We start from the raw sequence: 20216 nt of genomic DNA, 5'->3' as shown, positions 1-20216 counted from the left end.
TTCCTCCATACATTTTGGGAGTCTCCCACATGCCTTTTTGCAAACTCAAAACGTGCCATTTAGTTTTTTGCTGAAAGTAATGGCTTTCTTTTGGCCACTCTGCCATAAAGCCCAACTCTATGGAGAGTACGGCTTATTGTCGTCCTATGTACAGATACTCCAGTCTCTGCTGTGGAACTCTGCAGCTCTTCCAGGGTTACCTTAGGTCTCTGTGCGGCCTCTCTGATTAATGCCCTCCTTGCCGGTCCGTGAGTTTTGGTGTGCGGCCGTCTCTTGGCAGGTTTGCTGTTGTGCCATGTTCTTTCCATTTGGTTATGATAGATTTGATGGTGCTCCTAGGGATCATCAAAGATTCGGATATTTTTTTATAACCTAACCCTGACTTGTACTTCTCAACAACATTGTCCCTTACTTGTTTGGAGAGTTCCTTGGTCTTCATGGCAGTGTTTGGTTAGTGGTGCCTCTTGCTTAGGTGTTGCAGCCTCTGGGGCCTTTCAAAAAGGTGTGTATATGTAATGACAGATCATGTGACACTTAGATTGCACACAGGTGGACATCATTTCACTAATTATGTGACTTCTGAAGGTAATTGGTTGCACCAGAGCTTTTTATGGGCTTCATAACAAAGGGGATGAATACATACGCACATGCCAATTATCAGTTTTTTATTTCTGAAAAATAGTTTTATGTATATAGTTTTCTAATTTTACTTCACCAATTTAGACTATTGTGTTCTGATCCATCACATATAATTCAGATTTAAAAAAACATTGAACTAAAGGCTGTAATGTAACAAAATAGGTAAAAAGCCAAGGGGGTGAATACTTTTGCAAGGCACTGTATGTTATTTATTAAAAAAAATTAGCAGCAAAAATGTGATGATGATTTTCAAATAAATGCTAACATGGTAATCATGTAACATTGGTTATCAATTGCCAGTAGAGCATTATGGATAGGGTTACCCTTGTTTATAAACAAAGCCATTAATCTCAGTGTTGACGCTGGTAAGGTGATCACATGGCTTTCTTGGAAAACAAATCCATGCTTTTTTAGTTTTCCTCAAAGCAGTCTGAATGGTGAATCATAAGTTTAAAGAAGTTGTAAAGGCAGAAGTTTTTTTTTTATCTTAATGCATTCTATGCATTAAGATAAAAAAAACCTTCTGTGCTTAGCAGCCCCCCCCCCCCAGCACCCCCCAATTACCTTTTCTCTCCAGCGATGTCCACGATCCTCTCAGCCATCCAGTACACTCCTCCTGATTGGCTGAGTCAGAGCAGCGGCGCTGTTGGCTCCCTTGGCTGTCAATCAAAGTGAATCAGCCAATCAGGGGAGAGAGGGGGCGTGGCCAGGTCGGGGCTCTGTGTCTGAAAGGATACACGAAGCTCTGACTGCGCTTGGGTGCCCCCTGTAGCAAGCTGCTGGCTGAGGGGCACTCAAAGGAGGGAGGGACTAGGAGCAGCGAAGAGGGACCCGAGAAGAGGAGGATCCAGGCTGCTCTGTGCAAAACCAACTGCACAGAGGAGATAAGTATAATATGTTTGTTATTAAAAAAAAAAAGCCTTTACAATCACTTTAATGTTTATAAAGTTTTAATGAAAATGTTACATTTGCTGCAAAATCGTATGTAAAGAATAAGTACCCCCCGGTACAAAGGGACTTTAAGGGCGAACTTTTGAAGACACAATATTTTCAAAAAATAGGAAAATGTATTGTTTATTAAAAAACAATGTAACGGTCAAAGATAATAACCATACACAAAGTGATATATGATATCCATATATAGTATGTAAGAAACGAACACTTCTGTTATGGCCCGATGCGTTTCGGGAGATTCAAGATAAATCCCTTCTTCAGGGACATGAAGGAAATGATAGTTGGAGATGCTCTGAAATAGAAAAGACAAAGTCTAGATTTCCAGGAAATTTTAAAGCAGACATGGTGCCAAACAAAGTTTGCTGCAAAATCATTCCTCGCAAATAAAAATATGACATGAAGCTCTTGTTTTTCAGGGTCTACATAGTTGGATTTACCGCTATAAACTTTGATCCAGCCACAAACACCATCAATGAAGATCAGTCAACAGCAACTGTTTCCAGCTTCTCTGGTTCTTCTTCAACATCTTCTATTTTTAGAACAGGTATATATGTATTGTAATTTACTGTACTCATTATTAACATTTTTAACATTTACTATTTGTACTATACCTTTTAGAGTTGATCACCTATATTCATATATCAAACTATGTTTAAGAACATGCAGAGATACCAGGCAGTGTGCAGATTGTTCGCTCACTCTCGAGGGATGCTATGAACATCACCTTCCAAAGTTTTGAGACTCCAGATGGACCCATAGTGGCTTATGCCGTCATCATGACAACAGATTTACATGGTAGGAACAGCAATACTAATAGAATGATATAAATCAGTTGTAGAACTGTTGAACTGAGCATCACGTAAACTGACTAGTCCTACAAAAAAAAACAGAATAAAAGTAAAAATAATGTTTTTTTTTTAAGAAAAAATAAAAAAGTGAGACTTAATCTATCAACTATAGAAAATATAATAAGGTTGCTGAAAGTATTTTCTTTGGTCATTTATCAATCTATCCCAAGGGTCTTTCTCTTTTGTCTTTCAGGCCACAAACCAACTAAGGGATCTTTATCGAAAACTTATAATGATTTCAAGAATGGGTTGACCAGGAGTTATGTGACCTCAGTCATTGAGCCACAGAATATCCAGAACACTGACCAGTCAAAAAGTATAAGTGTCCTTGTGGGAGATGGCACTGTTTCAAGGGGATACGTCAACGCACCATTGGACCCCACATTAAACTACAGGTAATGAAGTTGTTTCCACATCCATCCAACAAGGCAAGCCTTGTCTTTAAAAATCAAAATTCACATTGCTCAAACAACAGACTGAATCTTTGTGAAATTGGCTGGTGGTGGAAGAATTTTGGAAGTTCCAAATATAGAGTTTAACCGCTTAGTAACTGAGGGTAATACAAATGTTAATGCCTGAACACAATTTTGCAACTTTGACATGTGTTAGTAAAACTGTACATACCCTGTTTCCCCGAAAATAAGACCTAGCGTAATTGTCGGTGATGGCTGCAATATAAGCCCTACCCCCAAATAAGCCCTAGTTAAAGTCCTTGTAGGGCTTATTTTCAGGGTAGAGCTTATTTTCGGGGAAACAGGGTAGGGCTTATTTGGGGGGTAGGGCTTATATTGCAGCCATCACTGACAATCACGCTAGGTCTTATTTTCGGGAAAACAGGGTATCATTACAAGTACTTAAAGTATTTGGATGCATTATACCTTTTTTTCAGAACAAATTGGACTTTCTCTTGGTGGTAAATGGTAATGGATATCACCTCTTTTTTTTATTACCAAAGTAAAACTGGCCCATAATAGTAAAAAAAAAAAAAAAAAAAATGTTTTTACATTTAACTGTAAATTTCTTGCTATTACCATAATCCAGTGTTTCTCAACTCCAGTCCTCAAGGTGCCCCAATAGGTCATGTTTTCAGGTTATTATTATTTTGTGATTTGATCAGTTTCACTGTCTTAGTAATTACCACAGCCGTTTCATCCTGAAAACATGACCTGTTGGGGCGTCTTGAGGACTGGAGTTGAGAAACACTGCCATAACCTACCATCATAACCTACAACTCAAAATAAGTTCTCCAGCTTCTGACAATCATCAATAGTGTGCATTAGACATGTGCAATTCATCTAGTTCCGAATTCGTTTTTTAACGAATTTTGACAAATTTGTTAATTCCAAAATTTCCGAATTTCTGAATTTTTCAATTTCCGAAAGTTTGAATTTCCGAATTTCAGAATTTTTCATTTTCCGAAATTTTCAAATTTCACAATTTTCAAATATTGGAAAATTTCGGAAACTGGAAAATTCGAAAATTCGAATTCAGAAATTCGAAATTTTGGAAATTCAAAATCTCGGAAATTCGAAATTCGGAAATTCGAAATTTTGGCAATTTTAAATTTGGAAATTCGGAAATTCAGGAATTCGAAAATTCTAAATTAGGAAATTTGAAATTTAATAAATTTAAAAATTCAAAAATCCAAAAATAAGAATGAAAATCTGAAAGTTCAAAAGAATGAAGATCTGAAAATTCGAAAACCCAAAAATCTGAAATAATAACTAACTAATAATAAATATTAAATTATAGGTATTGGAATTTCCTTTCAAATTTGGCTGTTAGTGAACGTAACGAGTACAAATTTATCCGAAGTTGCGAATTATCTGACATAACGAATGCCGTATCTAAAAAAATGGAACGTAATGATCTAATAATAATAAATAACAATAATAATAATAAAATCTTTTTATTATTGTTATTTATTATTAATTTGTTCCATTCCATTTGTTTACATGCGTCATTCGTTATTTCGGATAATTTGTAACTTCAGATAAATTTGTATTTGTTACGTTCACAAACAGCCAAATTTGAAAGGAAATTCCAATACCTATAATTTAATAGTTAGTTATTATCAGTTAGCTATTATTTTGAATTTTACTGATTTTCTTTCTTTTTTTCAGATTTTCAAATTTTTGAATTTACGAATTTCGAAAAGTCAGAAATACAGAATTTGAAAATTCGAAATTCGGAAATTTGACATTTGAAATTTCGGAAATTTAAAAATTCGAAATTGCGGAAATTTGAAATTTCGGAAATGTTAAATTTCGAAAATTCTGAGAATTCTAAATTTGGAAATTCAGAAAACTTAAAAATTTTAAAATCCGGAAATCCGAAAATTCGGAAATTCGAAAATTTGAAAATTCGGAAATTCTAAAATTCAAAATTCAGAAATTTGAAAATTTGGAATGGATACACAGAGCTCTGACTCCGCTTGGGTGACCCCTGTAGCAAGCTGCTGGCTTAGAGGCACTCAAAGGAGGAAGGGACTAGGAGCAGCAAAGAGGGACCCGAGAAGAGGAGGATCAGGACTGCTCTGTACAAAACCAACTGCACAGAGGAGATAAGTATAACAGGTTTGTTATTTAATAAAAAACAAAAGAACAAGCCTTTACAATCACTTTAATGTTGATGAAGTTGTAATGAAAATATTACATTTGCTGCAAAATCATTCCTCGCAAATAAAATAATGACATCAAGCTCTTGTTTTTCAGGGTCTACATAGTTGGATTTACTGCTATAAACTTTGATCCAACCACAAACACCATCAATGAAGATCAGTCAACAGCAACTGTTGCCAGCTTCTCTGGTTCTGCTTCAACATCTTCTATTTTTAGAACAGGTATATATGTATTGTAATTTACTGTACTCATTATTAACATTTTTAACATTTACTATTTGTACAATACCTTTTAGAGTTGATCACCTATATTTATATATATCAAATTATATTTAAGAACATGCAGAGATGCCAGGCAGTGTGCAGATTGTTCGCTCACCCTCGAGAGATGCTATGAACATCACCTTCCAAAGTTTTGAGACTCCAAATGGACCCATAGTGGCTTATGCCATCATCATGACCACCGATTTACATGGTAGGAACAGCAATACTAATAGAATTATACAAATCAGTTATGGAACTGTTGAACTGAGCATCACGTAAACTGACTAGTCCTACAAAAAAAAAAACAGAATAAAAGTGAAAATAATGTTTTTTTCAAGAAAAAATAAAAAAGTGAGACTGAATCTATCAACTATAGAAAATATAATAAGTTTGTTGAAAGTATTTTCTTTGGTCGTTAATCATTCTATCCCAAGGGTCTTTCTCTTTTGTCTTTCAGGCCACAAACCAACTAAGGGGTCTTTATCGAAAACTTATAATGATTTCAAGAGTGGGTTGACCAGAACTTACGTGACCTTGGTAGTTGAGCCGCAGAATTTCCAGATCACTGACCAGTCAAAAACTATAAGTGTCCTTGTGGGAGATGGCACTGTTTCAAGGGGATACGTCAACGCACCATTGGACCCCACATTAAACTACAGGTAATGGAGTTGTTTCCGCATCCATAGTCTTGCCTTTAAAAGTCAAAAGTCACATTGACAACAGACTTAAATGTTAAATCGGCTGGTGGTGGAAGAATTTTGAAAGTTCCAAATATAGAGTTTAACCGCTTAGTAACTGAGGGTAATACAAATGTTAATGCCTGAACACAATTTTGCAACTTTGACATGTGTTAGTAAAACTGTACATATCATTACGAGTACTTAAAGTATTTGGATGCATTAGACCTTTTTTTCAGAACAAATTGGACTTTCTTTTGGTGGTAAATGGTAATGGATATCTCCTCTTTTTTTTTATTACCAAAGTAAAACTGGTCCATAATAGTAAAAAAGAAAACAAAAAATGTTTTTCATTTAACTGTAAATTTCTTGCTGTTACCATAACCCAGTGTTTCTCAACTCCAGTCCTCAAGGTGCCCCAACAGGTCATGTTTTCAGGCTTTTAATTATTTTGCACAGGTGATTTGATCAGTTTCACTACCTTAGGCAGGCCATACATGGGTCGAATTTCGAAAGAATTTTCTTTCGAAAATTTTATCTAAGAATTTTCATTCGTATTTCGCACCATTAGTGGGCGGCAGCAACAGCCGATTTCCGTGTGGAATTTAAATTTGAGTAATCGGACATGTTGGAAATTTTTTGAAAATCAAACGATTTTCTAATCGACGGGAGAATCGTGCGAGAAATGTAATCAAAAAAGAAATGCGCATGTGCAAGAAAAGAAAATTCACGGAAAGAAAAGAGGATTCCCAGCCACGAAAATTCTTTTCTGCAGCAACATGAGATGAGATTGAAGGCTCGGTTGGCCAAATTTCAAAATCAGTGGTGGCACCATCGGATCACAAAACGCACTCATTTTCTGATTTTCAAAAGAAAATTCTTTCGAAATTCGACCATGTATGGCCAGCCTTAGTAATTACCAAAGCCGTTTCATTTTAGGGGAATCCTGAAAACATGAACTGTTGGGGCACCTTGAGGACTGGAGTTGAGAAACACTGCCATAACCTACCACCATAACCTACAACTCAAAATAAGTTCTCTGACAATCAACAATAGTGTGCATTTCCCTTTTTTTTATCTTACCTAAAACACACTGACACCAACTGACACTAAATTTTAAAAAAAAGTTTTTTTTTTTCCTAAATCCTTTCCAAAATATACTGACCCCGATCTTTGACCCTGACCTTTGCCTTCACCCTAATACTAACCCTGGCACTGACCTAGTTCAAAACTTGACCTAGCTATTTTTTCTTTCTTTTTTTAATTTTTTTATATTTTTTTATACACTTTAATTTGTTGACATCTTTGTCACCTGCAAAGAGATAAAAATACAATGTATCTTTCTCTCCATTCAGAAGAGAAAGAGAAGACAGAGGTGCATACCTCCCAACATTTTGAGATGGGAATGAGGGACACTATGTATGTAGGCTTAGGACACGCCCCCTGTCACACACCCTTAAAGGAGAATTAACCAAAAAAAAGGTTAATTAAATCCACAAGGGCTTTTTTTAACACTACTATTCCTTTATATTGGCTTTTAAAATTTACAAATGCTGCAATTTAGAATTTGGATGAAAGGTTTAGTGCTGGGAAACACTTTTTGAAGGATAAAAAGTGCATTTTATATACAACTATATAGATCAGACCAAAATGAGGGACAAATGAGGGGGAAAGAGGGACAGAGGGACATTGCTCCAAATCATGGACAGACCCTCGAAATCAGGGACAGTTGGGAGCTATGGAGGTGGGCTGCGCAATGGCTGATCACTGTGATAGTCAATTAGAGGCTATCAAAGCGATCAGGTGACTGGGAACAAGGAGTCCCAGATTCTGATCGTTAGTGGGAGACCTGGGGCCTGGTTTCTGTGATGGGAGCACTTTGTTTGGTATGATCACAGCACAAACACAAGTATTTATATATGTGACCTCATGGATAAAGGCCCACTTTAGTGAAGCCACATATATATGTGTATGGTCGGTGGGAAGGGGTTAAGAAAGATCTTTATATGATATTTACTCGTGGTGAGCTAAATTGTGAGCTTACAATTTGGTGAAAATTCATACAACAATTATGCTATTTAAAAAATAAATTTAGCAGTAAAAGTGTGATATGATTCTCAAGTCAATTATAACATGGTAATCTTGCTACATTGTTTATCAAAGGGTCGGCAGTAGAGGCATTATGGTTAGGGTTGGCCTTGTTTATCACCAAAGCCATTAATCTCGATGCCGGCACTGGTAAGTTGATCACACTTGGGTTTCTTAGAAGACAAATCCAAATTTTTTTGGTATTCCTCCAAGCCAGGGGTAGGCAACCTCGGCCCTCCAGCTGTTTTGAAACTACAAGTCCCATGAGACATCGCAAGACCCTGACAATCACAGGCATGACTCCTAGAGGCAGAGGCATGGTGGGATCTGTAGTCTCACCACAGCTGGAGGGCCGAGGTTGCCTACCCCTGCTCTAAGCAGTCTATATGGTGAAACATGAGGTCAATGTCAATGAAATTTCAGTGAAAATGTTACGTTTACTGCATAATAATTTCTCGCAAATAAAAAGATTAACGACTATTTCTTAACTTTCAGGGTCTACATAGTTGGCTTTACCGCTATAAACTTTGATCCAACCACACACACTATCAATGCAGATCAGTCAACAGTAAATGTTGCCAGCTACTCTGGTTCTGCTTCAACAACTTCTATTTATAGAACAGGTATATATGTTTTGTAATGTACTACAGTTATAGTAAACATTTTTTATATCTACTATTTGTGATATACATTTTGAGGTTGGCCTCCTATATCGATATATTGAATTCTTTTTAAGGTCATGCAGAGATACCAGGCAGTGTGCAGATTGTTCGCTCACCCTCAAGGGATGCGATGGACATCACCTTCCAAAATTTTGAGACTCCAAATGGACCCATAGTGGCTTATGCCATCATCATGACCACTGACTTACATGGTAGGAACAGCAATCCTAATAGAATTTTACAAATTAGTGGCAGATCTGTTAAAGTGAGCATGACTTAAACTGACTAGTCTTGCATTTTTTGTGGGGGAAAAAAAGGACGTCAGTTTTGTTTGGGTGCAGCATCGCACGACCGCGCAATTGTCAGTTAAAGCGGCGCAGTGCCGTATCGCAAAAAATGGCCTAGTCTTTAAGGGGGCAAATTCTTTCAGGGCTGAAGTGGTTAAATAAAGACATAATAAAACTGAAAATAATGAATTTTCCAAGAAAAAAATAAACGTGAGACTGAATCTATCAGATATAAGATAGAAAATATCATCAGGTTATTGAAAGTATTTTATTTGGTCATTTGTCTTTTTATTCCATTGGTCAATCTCTTTTGTCTTTCAGGCCACCATCCAACTAAGGGGTCTTTGTCAAAAACTTATAATGATTTCAAGAATGGGTTAACCAGGAGTTATGTGACCTCTGTCATTGAGCAGCAGAATATCCAGAATACCGACCAACTGAATCAGATAAGTGTCCGAGTGGGAGATGGCACTGTTTCAAGGGGATATGTCAATGGACCATTGGACCCCACATTAAACTACAGGTAATGGAGTTGAATTCACATCCATCAAACAAGAGACATACCCTGTGTTTAAAAATCAAGAGTCACATTGCTTGGACAACAGGTTCAGTGTTGGGACCCTTACTTTTTAATACCTTTATAAATGATATTGAGTCTGGGATTAAAAGTACCATTTCAGTCTTTGCAGATGACACCAAACTATGTAGTGGAATAACATCCTTACAGGAGGTCTCCAATTTACAAGCCAACCTCAGTGCACTGTATAATTGTGTGACTATGTGGCAGATGAGGTTTAATGTTAATAAATGTAAAGTTATGCACTTGGGGGCTAAGAATATGCAAACATCATACATACTAGGGGGAGTACAACTGGGGGAATCCGTAGTGGAGAAGGATCTGGGAGTTTTGGTAAATCATTAGCTCAATAATAACATGCAATGCCAAGCTGCGGTTTCCAAAGCGAGCAAAGTCCTTTCTTGTATTAGGAGAGGTATGGACTCCAAAGAGAGAGAGATATAATTTTGCCCCTGTACAAATCATTAGTAAGACCTCATCTGGAATATGCAGTTCAGTTTTGGACACCAGTTCTCAAAGGGGATATCGGGTAACTGGAGAAAGTGCAGAGAAGGGCAACCAAACTGATAAGAGGCATGGAGGAGATCAGCTATGAGGAAAGATTGGAGGAACTGAATTTATTCTCTCTTGAGAAGAGGAGATTAAGGGGGGATATGATCACCATGTACAAATATATAAGAGGTCCATATAGTGAACTTGGTGTTGAGTTATTCACTTTACGGTCAACACAGAGGACAAGGGGGCACTTCATCTCCAAATACGGAGGAGGTTTCTTCACAGTAAGAGCTGTGAAAATGTGGAATAGACTCCCTCCAGAGGTGGTTCTGGCCAGCTCAGTAGATTGCTTTAAGAAAGGCCTGGATTCTTTCCTAAGTGTACGTAATATAACTGGGTACTAACATTTATAGGTAAAGTTGATCCAGGGAAAATCAGATTGCCTCTCAGGGGTCAGGAAGGAATTTTTTTCCCCTGCTGTAGCAAATTGGATCATGCTTTGCTGGGGGTTTTCACCTTCCTCTGGATCAACTGTGGGTATAGGATTGGGTATATGGGATTGTTTGATATTATTTTTTAGTTCTTTTTATGGTTGAACTGGATGGACTTGTGTCTTTTTTCAAACTGACTAACTATGTAACTATGTAACAGATGGAATTTTTATTACACTGGCTGGCATTGGAAGAATTCGAAAAGTTTCAAATATGAAGTTTAACCACTTGAGGTCCGGGCCATAGCCGAATGACGGCTACAGCGCGGACCTCAATCTCCGGGAGGACGTCATATGACGTCCTCCCCTATGCACGCGCACCGCGCGCACCCTGCAGGGCGCGCGGTGCGCGCGCTGTGATCACCGAGTCACGGAGACTTGGGTGATCACAGATCCGAGTAAGGGGCCGGTCCCGGCCCCTTACCATGTGATCAGCTGTCAGCCAATGACAGCTGGTCACATGATGTAAACAAAAGCTCGGTGATCGGTTTCGTTTTCTCCTCACGCTGACAGCGTGAGGAGGAAAAAAAAGCTGATCACCGGCTCATGTCAAAGGGACATCGGTCCCGAAGAGGAAGGAGGCACAGATGCCTCATCTGTGCCTCGAAGTGCCATCTACCAGTGCCCACAGTGCCCGCAAGTGCCACCTAATAAAGCCCACAAGTGCCACCTAATAAAGCCCACAAGTGCCACCTATCAATGCCCAAAAGTGCCACCTGTCAATGCCCACAAGTGCCACTTATTAGTGCCACCTAGCAGTGCTGCCATCAGTCAGTGCCCAATCAGTGCCCAACACTGCCACCCATCAGTGCCCATAACCGCCACCCATCAGTGCCCATCACTGCCACCTATCGGTGCCCATCAGTGCCGCCTCATCGGCGTACATAAACGAAGGGGAAAAATTAACTGTTTGCAAAAATTGATAACAAAATATAAAAAAAATATAATTTTTTTTAAAAAATTCTGTCTTTTTAAATTTTTTTTAACAAAAAATAAAAACCGTAGAGGTGATCAAATACCATCAATAGAAAGCTCTATTTGTGGGAAAAAAATGATAAAAATTTAATTTGGGTACCGTGTTGTATGACCGCGCAATTATCATTCAAAGTGCGACAGCACTAAAAGCTGAAAATTGGTCTGGACAGGAGGGGGGTTTAAGTGCCCAGTAAGCAAGTGGTTAAGGAAGATCGCTATACAATATTTACTAGTGATGAGCTAAATTGTGATTTTTCAGTTTGGTGAAAATTCAGCAACAATTATGTTATTTAAAAAAAAAAATAGCAGCAAATGCATGATATGTTCCCCGAGTCAATTCTAAAATAGTAATTATGTAACACTGTTTATTAAAGGCTTGGCAATAGATTATGGCTAGGGTTGGCCTTGTTTCCCAACGAAGCCATTAATCTCAAAGTCAGCACTGGCAAGGTGTTTACATGACTTTCTTACTTTCTAATGTCTATGAAATTAAAAAAAAATTAAAATGTTACCTTTGCTGCAAAATCATTCCTCACAAATAAAAAGATGTACATTGATCTTTTGACTTTCAGGGTCTACATAGTGGGCTTTACCGCTATAAACTTTGATCCAGCCACAAACACTATCAATGAAAACCAGTCAACAGCAACTGTTTCCAGCTTCTCCAGTTCTGCTTCAACTTCTACTTTTAAAACAGGTATATATGTCTAGTAATTTACTGTATTTATTGTTAACATTTTTCACATTTACTATTTGTACCATACCTTTTAGAGTTGATCACTTATATCTATATATTGAATTATTTTTAAGATCATGCAGAGATACCAGGCAGTGTGCAGATTGTTCGCTCGCCCTCAAGGGATGCGATGGACATCACCTTCCAAAGTTTTGAGACTTCAAATGGACCCATAGAAGCTTATGCCATCATCATGACAACCGATTTGCACGGTAGGAACAGCAATTATAATAGGATTATACAAATTAGTTGTAGAACTGTTGAACTGAGCATCACATAAACTGACTGGTCTTGCATTTTCCGAAGGACAAGATTTCCTGAGTCTAACTTGTTTGAACTATATTTGAGATATACGATTTTAGCCACCCACAGTGTGCATGGAATTCAATGAGTTGGTTGTCTCATAGACTTTCATTTTCAGAAGGATCAGTAAACCACAATTGTGTGACACTGCAGAGCAGAAAGCAGTTCCCGAATATGTAATGGGCTAACATGGAATCCTTCATGTACATTTAACATGATAAGTTATGATTATGAGTAGAAAATACATATTGGTAACATTACTTTTTTTTTTAAATCCTTTATTTTCTTGGGATTCCTCAAACATTAGGCATTATCTTTAAAAAAAAAAAAAAGAAAAAGAATTTTTTTTTTTTTTCAAGAATAAAAGTCAGACTGAATCTACCAACTATAGAAAATATAATAAGGTTGTTGAAGGTATTTTCTTTGATCATGTATCTTTCAGGCCACAAACTAACTAAGGAGTCTTTATCAAAGACTTATAATGATTTCAAGAATGGGTTGACCAGGACTTATGTGACCTCTGTCATTGAGCAGCAGAATATCCAGAACACTGACCAATCGAATAAGATAAGTGTCCATGTGGGTGATGGCACTGTTTCCAGGGGATACGTCAATGGACCATTGGACTCCGCATTAAACTACAGGTAATGGAGTTGTTTCCGCATCCATCCAACAAGACACACCTTGTGTTAAAAAATCAAGAGGTCGCGGTGGCTCTGGGCTTCCCCTGCATCTCCTCCCTCCCCTGCATCACGCCGTGCATCTCCTCCCTCCTCCTCCTAGGCAGCCAATCGGATCACCTCTCCTATCCACCAATCGGGCAACGGCCGCTTCTTGATTGGCCCGGGAGGAGAATCAACGTGACAATAGCGAATATTCATTTAGCTATTGTCACACAAGTGGGTGTGCTCGGGACGGAGTACTCTGTGCCCCAAGCCCACCCTTTTTTGATGCCTATTAGAGCCTCTGGCTCTAATCACATGCTTAAAAAAAACCCATTGCCCATTGGAAACCATGTGTCCGGAGCCCCGCATGTAGATTAGGGGGCCGGACACATGGATAGGGGGGGTGGTGCCCTTGCACCCCTTTTGATGCCTATTAGAGCCTCTGGCTCTAATCACGTGCTTAAAAAAAAAAAAAAAAAAACATTGCCCATTGTAATCCATGTGTCCGGAGCCCCACATGTAGATTAGGGGGCTGGACACATGGATAGGGGGGGTGGCGCCCTTGCACCCCTAATGGATGGGTCGCCACTGGTCACATTGCTTGGACAACAGACTCAGTCTTTGTTTAATTGGCTGGTGGTGGAAGAGATTGAAAAGTTCCAAAAATAGAGTTTAATCCCTTAGTGACTGAGTGTAAAATAAATGCCTGAATACAATTTGCAACTTTGACATGTTTTAGTAAAACTGTACATATCATCACAACTACTCAGTGTATCCAGGTGAACAATACCTTGTTTTTTTTTTAAGGACAAATTGGTCTGGTGGTAAATGTTAATGGATATCTACATATTTTTTTTTATTATTATCAAAGGAAAGCTGTCTCAAAATAGTAAACAAAAAACTTTTTTTTAATTCAGCTGGAAATTCTTGCTATTACCTTAACCCCTTAACCCCTGATGCTGCAGGCATCACCCCAGGACCGTTTTTTTAGAGCGGGCAGTCGGCTCTTTGGGGATAACAAATGATGCGGCTAAAAGCCCTTCGGCTGTTATCCCGCCTTCCGCCGCTCTTCCCGAGCCTCCCGTCCCACCGGGAGACCCGAGCCACGATCTGGCGCATCCACCAGCTAGAGTGAGACCGAAACAAAGCCAGAAATGGCTTCGTTTCAGTCTTTGTTTCAGTCACCTATGAAAAAAAATGGAAGCGACGTAACAGCGTCACTTCCGGTTTACTCAGCTGCCAATGGCGCCGATTTTTAAAAAATTACAGTATTCAGAATCAATTTTTTGGCGATCTGAATACTTTGAAGTACAAAGGAGTTTTTTTTTTTAAAGTGACAATGTAAATAAATAAATAAATAAATAAATAAATAAATAAGGAAAAATATATAAAAATTTTAAAGTACTCCCGTCCCTGGTGAGCTTGCGCTGCAAAGAAACCGCATGTGTAAGTCACGCCTGCATATGTAAACGTTCATCACATCAATAGAGCGAGAGCAATAATTCTAGCAAAAGACCTCCTCTGTAATTCTAACCTGGTAACTGTTACATTTTTTAAAAGCATCGCCTATGGAGATTTTTAGGTACCGTAGTTTGACGCCATTCCACAAGTGTGTGCAGTTTCAAAGCATGACATGTTACGTATCTATTTACTAACATCATCTTTCACATTATACAAAAAAAAATGGGATAACTTTACTGTTAAGTTTTTTTTTCATGAAAGTGTCTTTTTTTTCCCAAGAAAGTGCGTTTGCAAGACCGCTGCGCAAATACCGTGTGACATAAAATATTGCAACAATCACCATTTTATTCTCTAGGGTCTCTGCTAAAAAATAAATAAATAAATATAGATAGATAGATAGATAGATAGATAGATAGATAGATAGATAGATAGATAGATAGATAGATAGATAGATAGATAGATAGATAGATAGATAGATAGATCTAGATCTAGATGTATAGATAGATAGATAGATAGATAGATAGATAGATAGATAGATAGATAGATAGATAGATAGATAGATAGATAGATAGATAGATAGATAGATAGATAGATATATCTAGATCTAGATCTAGATCTATATGTATATATATATATATATATATATATTTATATATATATATAATCTTTGGAGGTTCTAAGTAATGTAACTTGTAAGCAACAAATATCAGAAATAGGCTTAGGCATGAAAAGGTTTATAACTTACCATCAAACAACAACCCAAAATACATTTTCCTTCTCCTCACAATTGCAGTGATATCACATATTTGTTGTTTGTACCTGCAGTAGGGCCTAGAAACAATAGTGCACATTTTGCTTTTTCATCCTACCTAAAATTTACTGACACTAAATGACACTGATTTTAAATTTTTTTTAAAAAATCCTACCCACAATATACTGACATTGATCTTTGACCCCGATTTTTTTACTCTGACTTTTGACCCTGACCTTACTCTTTGGCCCTTTCCTTGACCCTAATACTAATCCCAGCAATGACCTGGATCAAACCTTGATCTTCCCATATTTTCCTTTAATTTTCCTTTTTTTTTCTACACACTTTTGTTTGTTAACATCTTTCTATAAAAAGAGAATGAAAACGTAGGATTGGGCTGCACCAGAGGCTATCACAGCGATCAGGTGACTGGGACCTAAGAGTCCCAGGTCCCAATTGGTAGTACAAGACCCGGGGCTCTCAGTGAGAGGCCAGTCTCTGTGCTGGGAGCATGCTGTGCGTCCCAGTGCAAGCACAAGTACGCATATATTCAGCCTCATGATAAAGACCCACTTCAACGAGGCCACATATATATATACGATCGGCAAGAAGGGATGTAAGAAACCATGAAATCAGACCAAGACAGAAGTACAGTTAAATCACACTTGTTTAATAATAAAAGTAAAAAGAACAAACATAGTCAAAACATAGCCAAAGTTCAGTAACCGGAACGGATAGTCAGCCAAGCCAGAAGTCAGGGATCAATGTAGTGGAACAGCAAGCAGGATCTGGAGCCAGAAGGGAGATCAGCAAAGCAAGTCTTTAAACAGGAACGCAGGAGAATGTCTCTGTGATGTTGACCAAGGCGAAGGCAGAGATCTTCTGGGCTGGACGGCTTAAGTAGGCAGGACTGATGAGCAGGATATCATCAACAGCTGAGTAACTGTGGAGAGATAGGAGCTGGCAATTAGCCGAAAGCTGAGCGGCCAGCTCTGAGAAGGAAGGGCTGAGCCCAGCCCTGACAGGGATTAAGAAAGATCTATAAATATTTACCAGTGATAAGCTAAATTGAGAACTTCCACGATAATTGTGAAATTTCAGCAACAATTATTTTATTTGAAAAAAATGTAGCTGCTAAAGCGTTATATGATTCTCAAGTCAAATAAAACATGTTAATCATGTGACATTGTTTATCAAAGGGTTAGCAGTAGAGTATGCATTATGGTTAGGGTTGACCTTGCTTTCCAGCAAAGCCCTTAATCTCAATGTCAGCACTGAGAAGGTGATCACATGACTTTCAAACACCAACTCATGTTTATTGGCATTCCTCAAAGCAGTCTGTATGATGAAACATGGGGTAAATGTTAATGAAATTTCAGTGAAAATGTCACATTTACTGTAAATGTATTCTTCACAAATAAAAAGAAGGACGTCGATCTATTGTCTTTCAGGGTCTACATAGCAGGCTTTACCGCCATAAACTTTGATCCAACCACAAACACTATTAATGAAAATCAGTCAACAGCAACTGTTGCCAGCTTCTCTGGTTCTGCTTCAACATCTTCTACTTTTAGAACAGGTAGATAGATATGTGTTGTAATTTACTTTAATTTTATGTTAACATTTTTTACATTTACTATTCGTACTACACCTTTTAGTGTCGATCTCCTAACTATATATTGAATTATTTTTAAGAACATGCAGAGATACCAGGCAGTGTGCAGATTGTTCGCTCACCCTCGAGGGATGCTATGAACATCACCTTCCAAAGTTTTGAGACTCCAAATGGACCCATAGTGGCTTATGCCATCATCATGACCACCGATTTACATGGTAGGAACAGCAAACCTAATAGAATTATACTAACTGCTGGCATAACTGTTGAACTTAGCATCATTTAAACTGACTTGTGTTGCGTTTCTTAAACATTACATATTTATTAGGCATATTCCAATATTATAAATACAAATGTCGCTTATAAGGCGACACAAAGCATAACCATAAGCATAGAAAAAGAAATACAATGCAATGCAGCACATAGGGAATGCAACATATCAAAGAATTAAAGTTCCCCAAGCCACAGATTCCATGGTTTCCTAGAAGCTTTAAAGGCTGAGTATTTGTCCCGTCTAAGGGCTAGCAGCTTTTCTTATACAAAATTGGTTTTAGATTGTAAGCTCTTCTGAGAAGGGCCCTCTTAATCCTATTGTATTGTATTGTATTATAACTGTATTGTCTCCCTTTTATATTGTAAAGCGCTGCGTAAACTGTTGGCGCTATATAAATCCTGAATAATAATAATAATAATAATAATAATAATAATTGGTTTTGACAAGCTCAACAGTTTCCAAAGGGTTAAGTGCTAATTTTTTGCTCCCAATGTCTACCAATCCTTATCCGAGCTGCTAATACAAAATGGGCAACAACTGTGCAAAACCGTATGGGGAAACTGTCTATTCCCATATTTAGAATCGCTAAAGCCTGAGGAACCAATATGCTGGTAACCTGTGATATTATTTGGAAAATGTTCCTACAGAAGCTGTGGGGGTGTTTCCTAGTTCATAATATAAGCATCATGAAATATGCATTATTGTTTCTGTGGAAACGCATCCTATCTAGCATAAAGGGGACTGAGAAGTATAAAATTTGACTAGTCCAAACGAGATTAGATGCCATCAAAGGGTGATTTTTATTTTGGAAGGCACTTCACAGTGCAGACGGACAATGACCCCAAGCATACTGCAAAAGCAACCAAAGAGTTTTTTAAGGGAAAGAAGTGGAATGTTATGCAATGGCCAAGTCAATGACCTGACCTGAATCCGATTGAGCATGCATTTCACTTGCTGAAGACAAAACTGAAGGGAAAATGCCCCAAGAACAAGCAGGAACTGAAGACAGTTGCAGTAGAGGCCTGGCAGAGCATCACCAGGGATGAAACCCAGCGTCTGGTGATGTCTATGTGTTCCAGACTTCAGGCTGTAATTAACTGCAAAGGATTTGCAACCAAGTATTAAAAAGTGAAAGTTTGATGGGTGATTGTTAATCTGTCCCATTACTTTTGGTCCCTTAAAAAGTGGGAGGCACATATACAAACTGTTCTAATTCCTACACCGTTCACCTGATTTGGATGTAAATACCCTTAAATTAAAGCTGAAAGTCTGCAGTTAAAGCACATCTTGTTCGTTTCATTTCAAATCCATTGTGGTGGTGTATAGAGCCAAAAAGATTAGAATTTTGTCGATGTCCCAATATTTATGGACCTGACTGTATATATGGATATAAGGTCTAATGCCCCATAGATATAATCAGACTTTCCAACGGGAAATGTTGGATGTGAGCTTGTTGGCTGAAAATCCGACCGTGTGTATACTCCATCGAACATTTGTTGGCGGACTTTCCGCCAACAAATGTTGGCTAGCAGGTTCTCAAATTTTCCGCCAACAAAACTTTGTTGTCGGACTTTCCGATCATGTGGACACAAGTCCGTCGCACACAAGTTCACGCATGTTCGGAATCAAGTACGAGCTGGAATTGCTCGGTCTTGTAAAACTAGCGTTCATAATGGAGATATCACATGGCTATTGAACTTCCTTTTTCTTGGCTTGTTGTACGTCTTGTATGTCACCACGTTCCCACGTTCGTAATTGTTGGCCAACATTTGTGTGACCGTGTGTATGCAAGACAAGTTGGAGCCAACAACCTTCGAACAAAAATCCATGGTTTTGTTGTCGGAAAGTCTGATCATGTGTACAGGGCATAAGGCTCATTAAGAAGTGTCAAAGAGGAAGAAAGATCTAATTCCGAGTGCATCGAAGGTGTAGAGTTGCAAAACACATCTTTTTGTTTTTTGCAAGATATAATAGAATATAGAGATACCCTTCTGGGTTGGTGTAGCTAATGCATAGTATTACCAAGCCTTGGTGGGGATGTACATTTTTTTTTTTTGTCTGTAGGAAATGCGTGATTTGCATACATTTAAAGAATTCTGTGGTTGTTGTCTTGCATTTTTTGAAGGATAAGGTCATCTGGGTCTAAGCTGCTTTAATTGTAGTTGGAAAGTGATTTTGGCCATACAGAGAGTGCATTGAATTCACCAAGCTGATCAACTCGTAGACTTGCATTGTGAGAAAGATTAGAAAAGTACAACCATTGTGTGACAGTGCGGAGCAGAAAACAGATCCAGAATACCTAATGAGCTACAATGGCTTCCTTCATGTTCATTTATGCTTTCAAATTATGACTAGAAAACACATATCAATAACATACGTTAAAGTAAATCCCTTTTTATTGTGCTGCCTTAAAACATTAATTATTCCCTTTAAAAAAAGACAGATTATTGATAAATTGAAAATAATGATTTATTCAATCAAAAATTTAAAGCGAGACCAATTTAATCAAACATAAAAAATATTGTTTTGGTGTTGAAAAAATTTTCTTCAGTCATTTGTCATGCTATCCCATTGGTCACTCTTTTTTTTTTGTCTTGCAGGCAACAAACCAATTGAGGGGTCTTTATCAAAGACATATAATGATTTCAAGAATGGGTTAACCAGCACTTATGTGAGCTCTGTCATTGAGCAGAAGAATATCCAGAACACTGACCAATCAAATAAGATTAGTGTCAATGTGGGAGATGGCACTGTTTCAAGGGGATACATCAATGGACCACTGGACCCCGCAGTAAACTACAGGTAATGGATTTGCTTCCACATCCATCCAATGAG

The 20216-nt window shown here is 38.0% G+C and overlaps 1 protein-coding gene across 1 annotated transcript in view; it reads left to right on the top strand.

Moving 5' to 3' along the window:
- Positions 1-20216, top strand: part of LOC141111675 (uncharacterized) — a 133424-nt gene that overhangs the window by 64753 nt on the left and 48455 nt on the right. Inside the window, exons 34-48 of the mRNA XM_073603824.1 lie at positions 2010-2137; positions 2251-2388; positions 2635-2836; positions 5156-5283; positions 5399-5536; positions 5783-5984; positions 8586-8713; positions 8827-8964; positions 9361-9562; positions 12149-12273; positions 12387-12524; positions 13058-13259; positions 16944-17071; positions 17188-17325; positions 19982-20183. Of these exons, the coding sequence (XP_073459925.1) occupies positions 2010-2137; positions 2251-2388; positions 2635-2836; positions 5156-5283; positions 5399-5536; positions 5783-5984; positions 8586-8713; positions 8827-8964; positions 9361-9562; positions 12149-12273; positions 12387-12524; positions 13058-13259; positions 16944-17071; positions 17188-17325; positions 19982-20183 (2337 nt within the window). The remainder of the gene's footprint in view (positions 1-2009; positions 2138-2250; positions 2389-2634; positions 2837-5155; positions 5284-5398; positions 5537-5782; positions 5985-8585; positions 8714-8826; positions 8965-9360; positions 9563-12148; positions 12274-12386; positions 12525-13057; positions 13260-16943; positions 17072-17187; positions 17326-19981; positions 20184-20216) is intronic.

Source organism: Aquarana catesbeiana, linkage group LG11 (assembly GCF_042186555.1).
Source record: "Aquarana catesbeiana isolate 2022-GZ linkage group LG11, ASM4218655v1, whole genome shotgun sequence".
Taxonomy (NCBI): Eukaryota; Metazoa; Chordata; class Amphibia; order Anura; family Ranidae; genus Aquarana; species Aquarana catesbeiana.
This window is presented reverse-complemented; position numbering and strand designations above follow the sequence as displayed.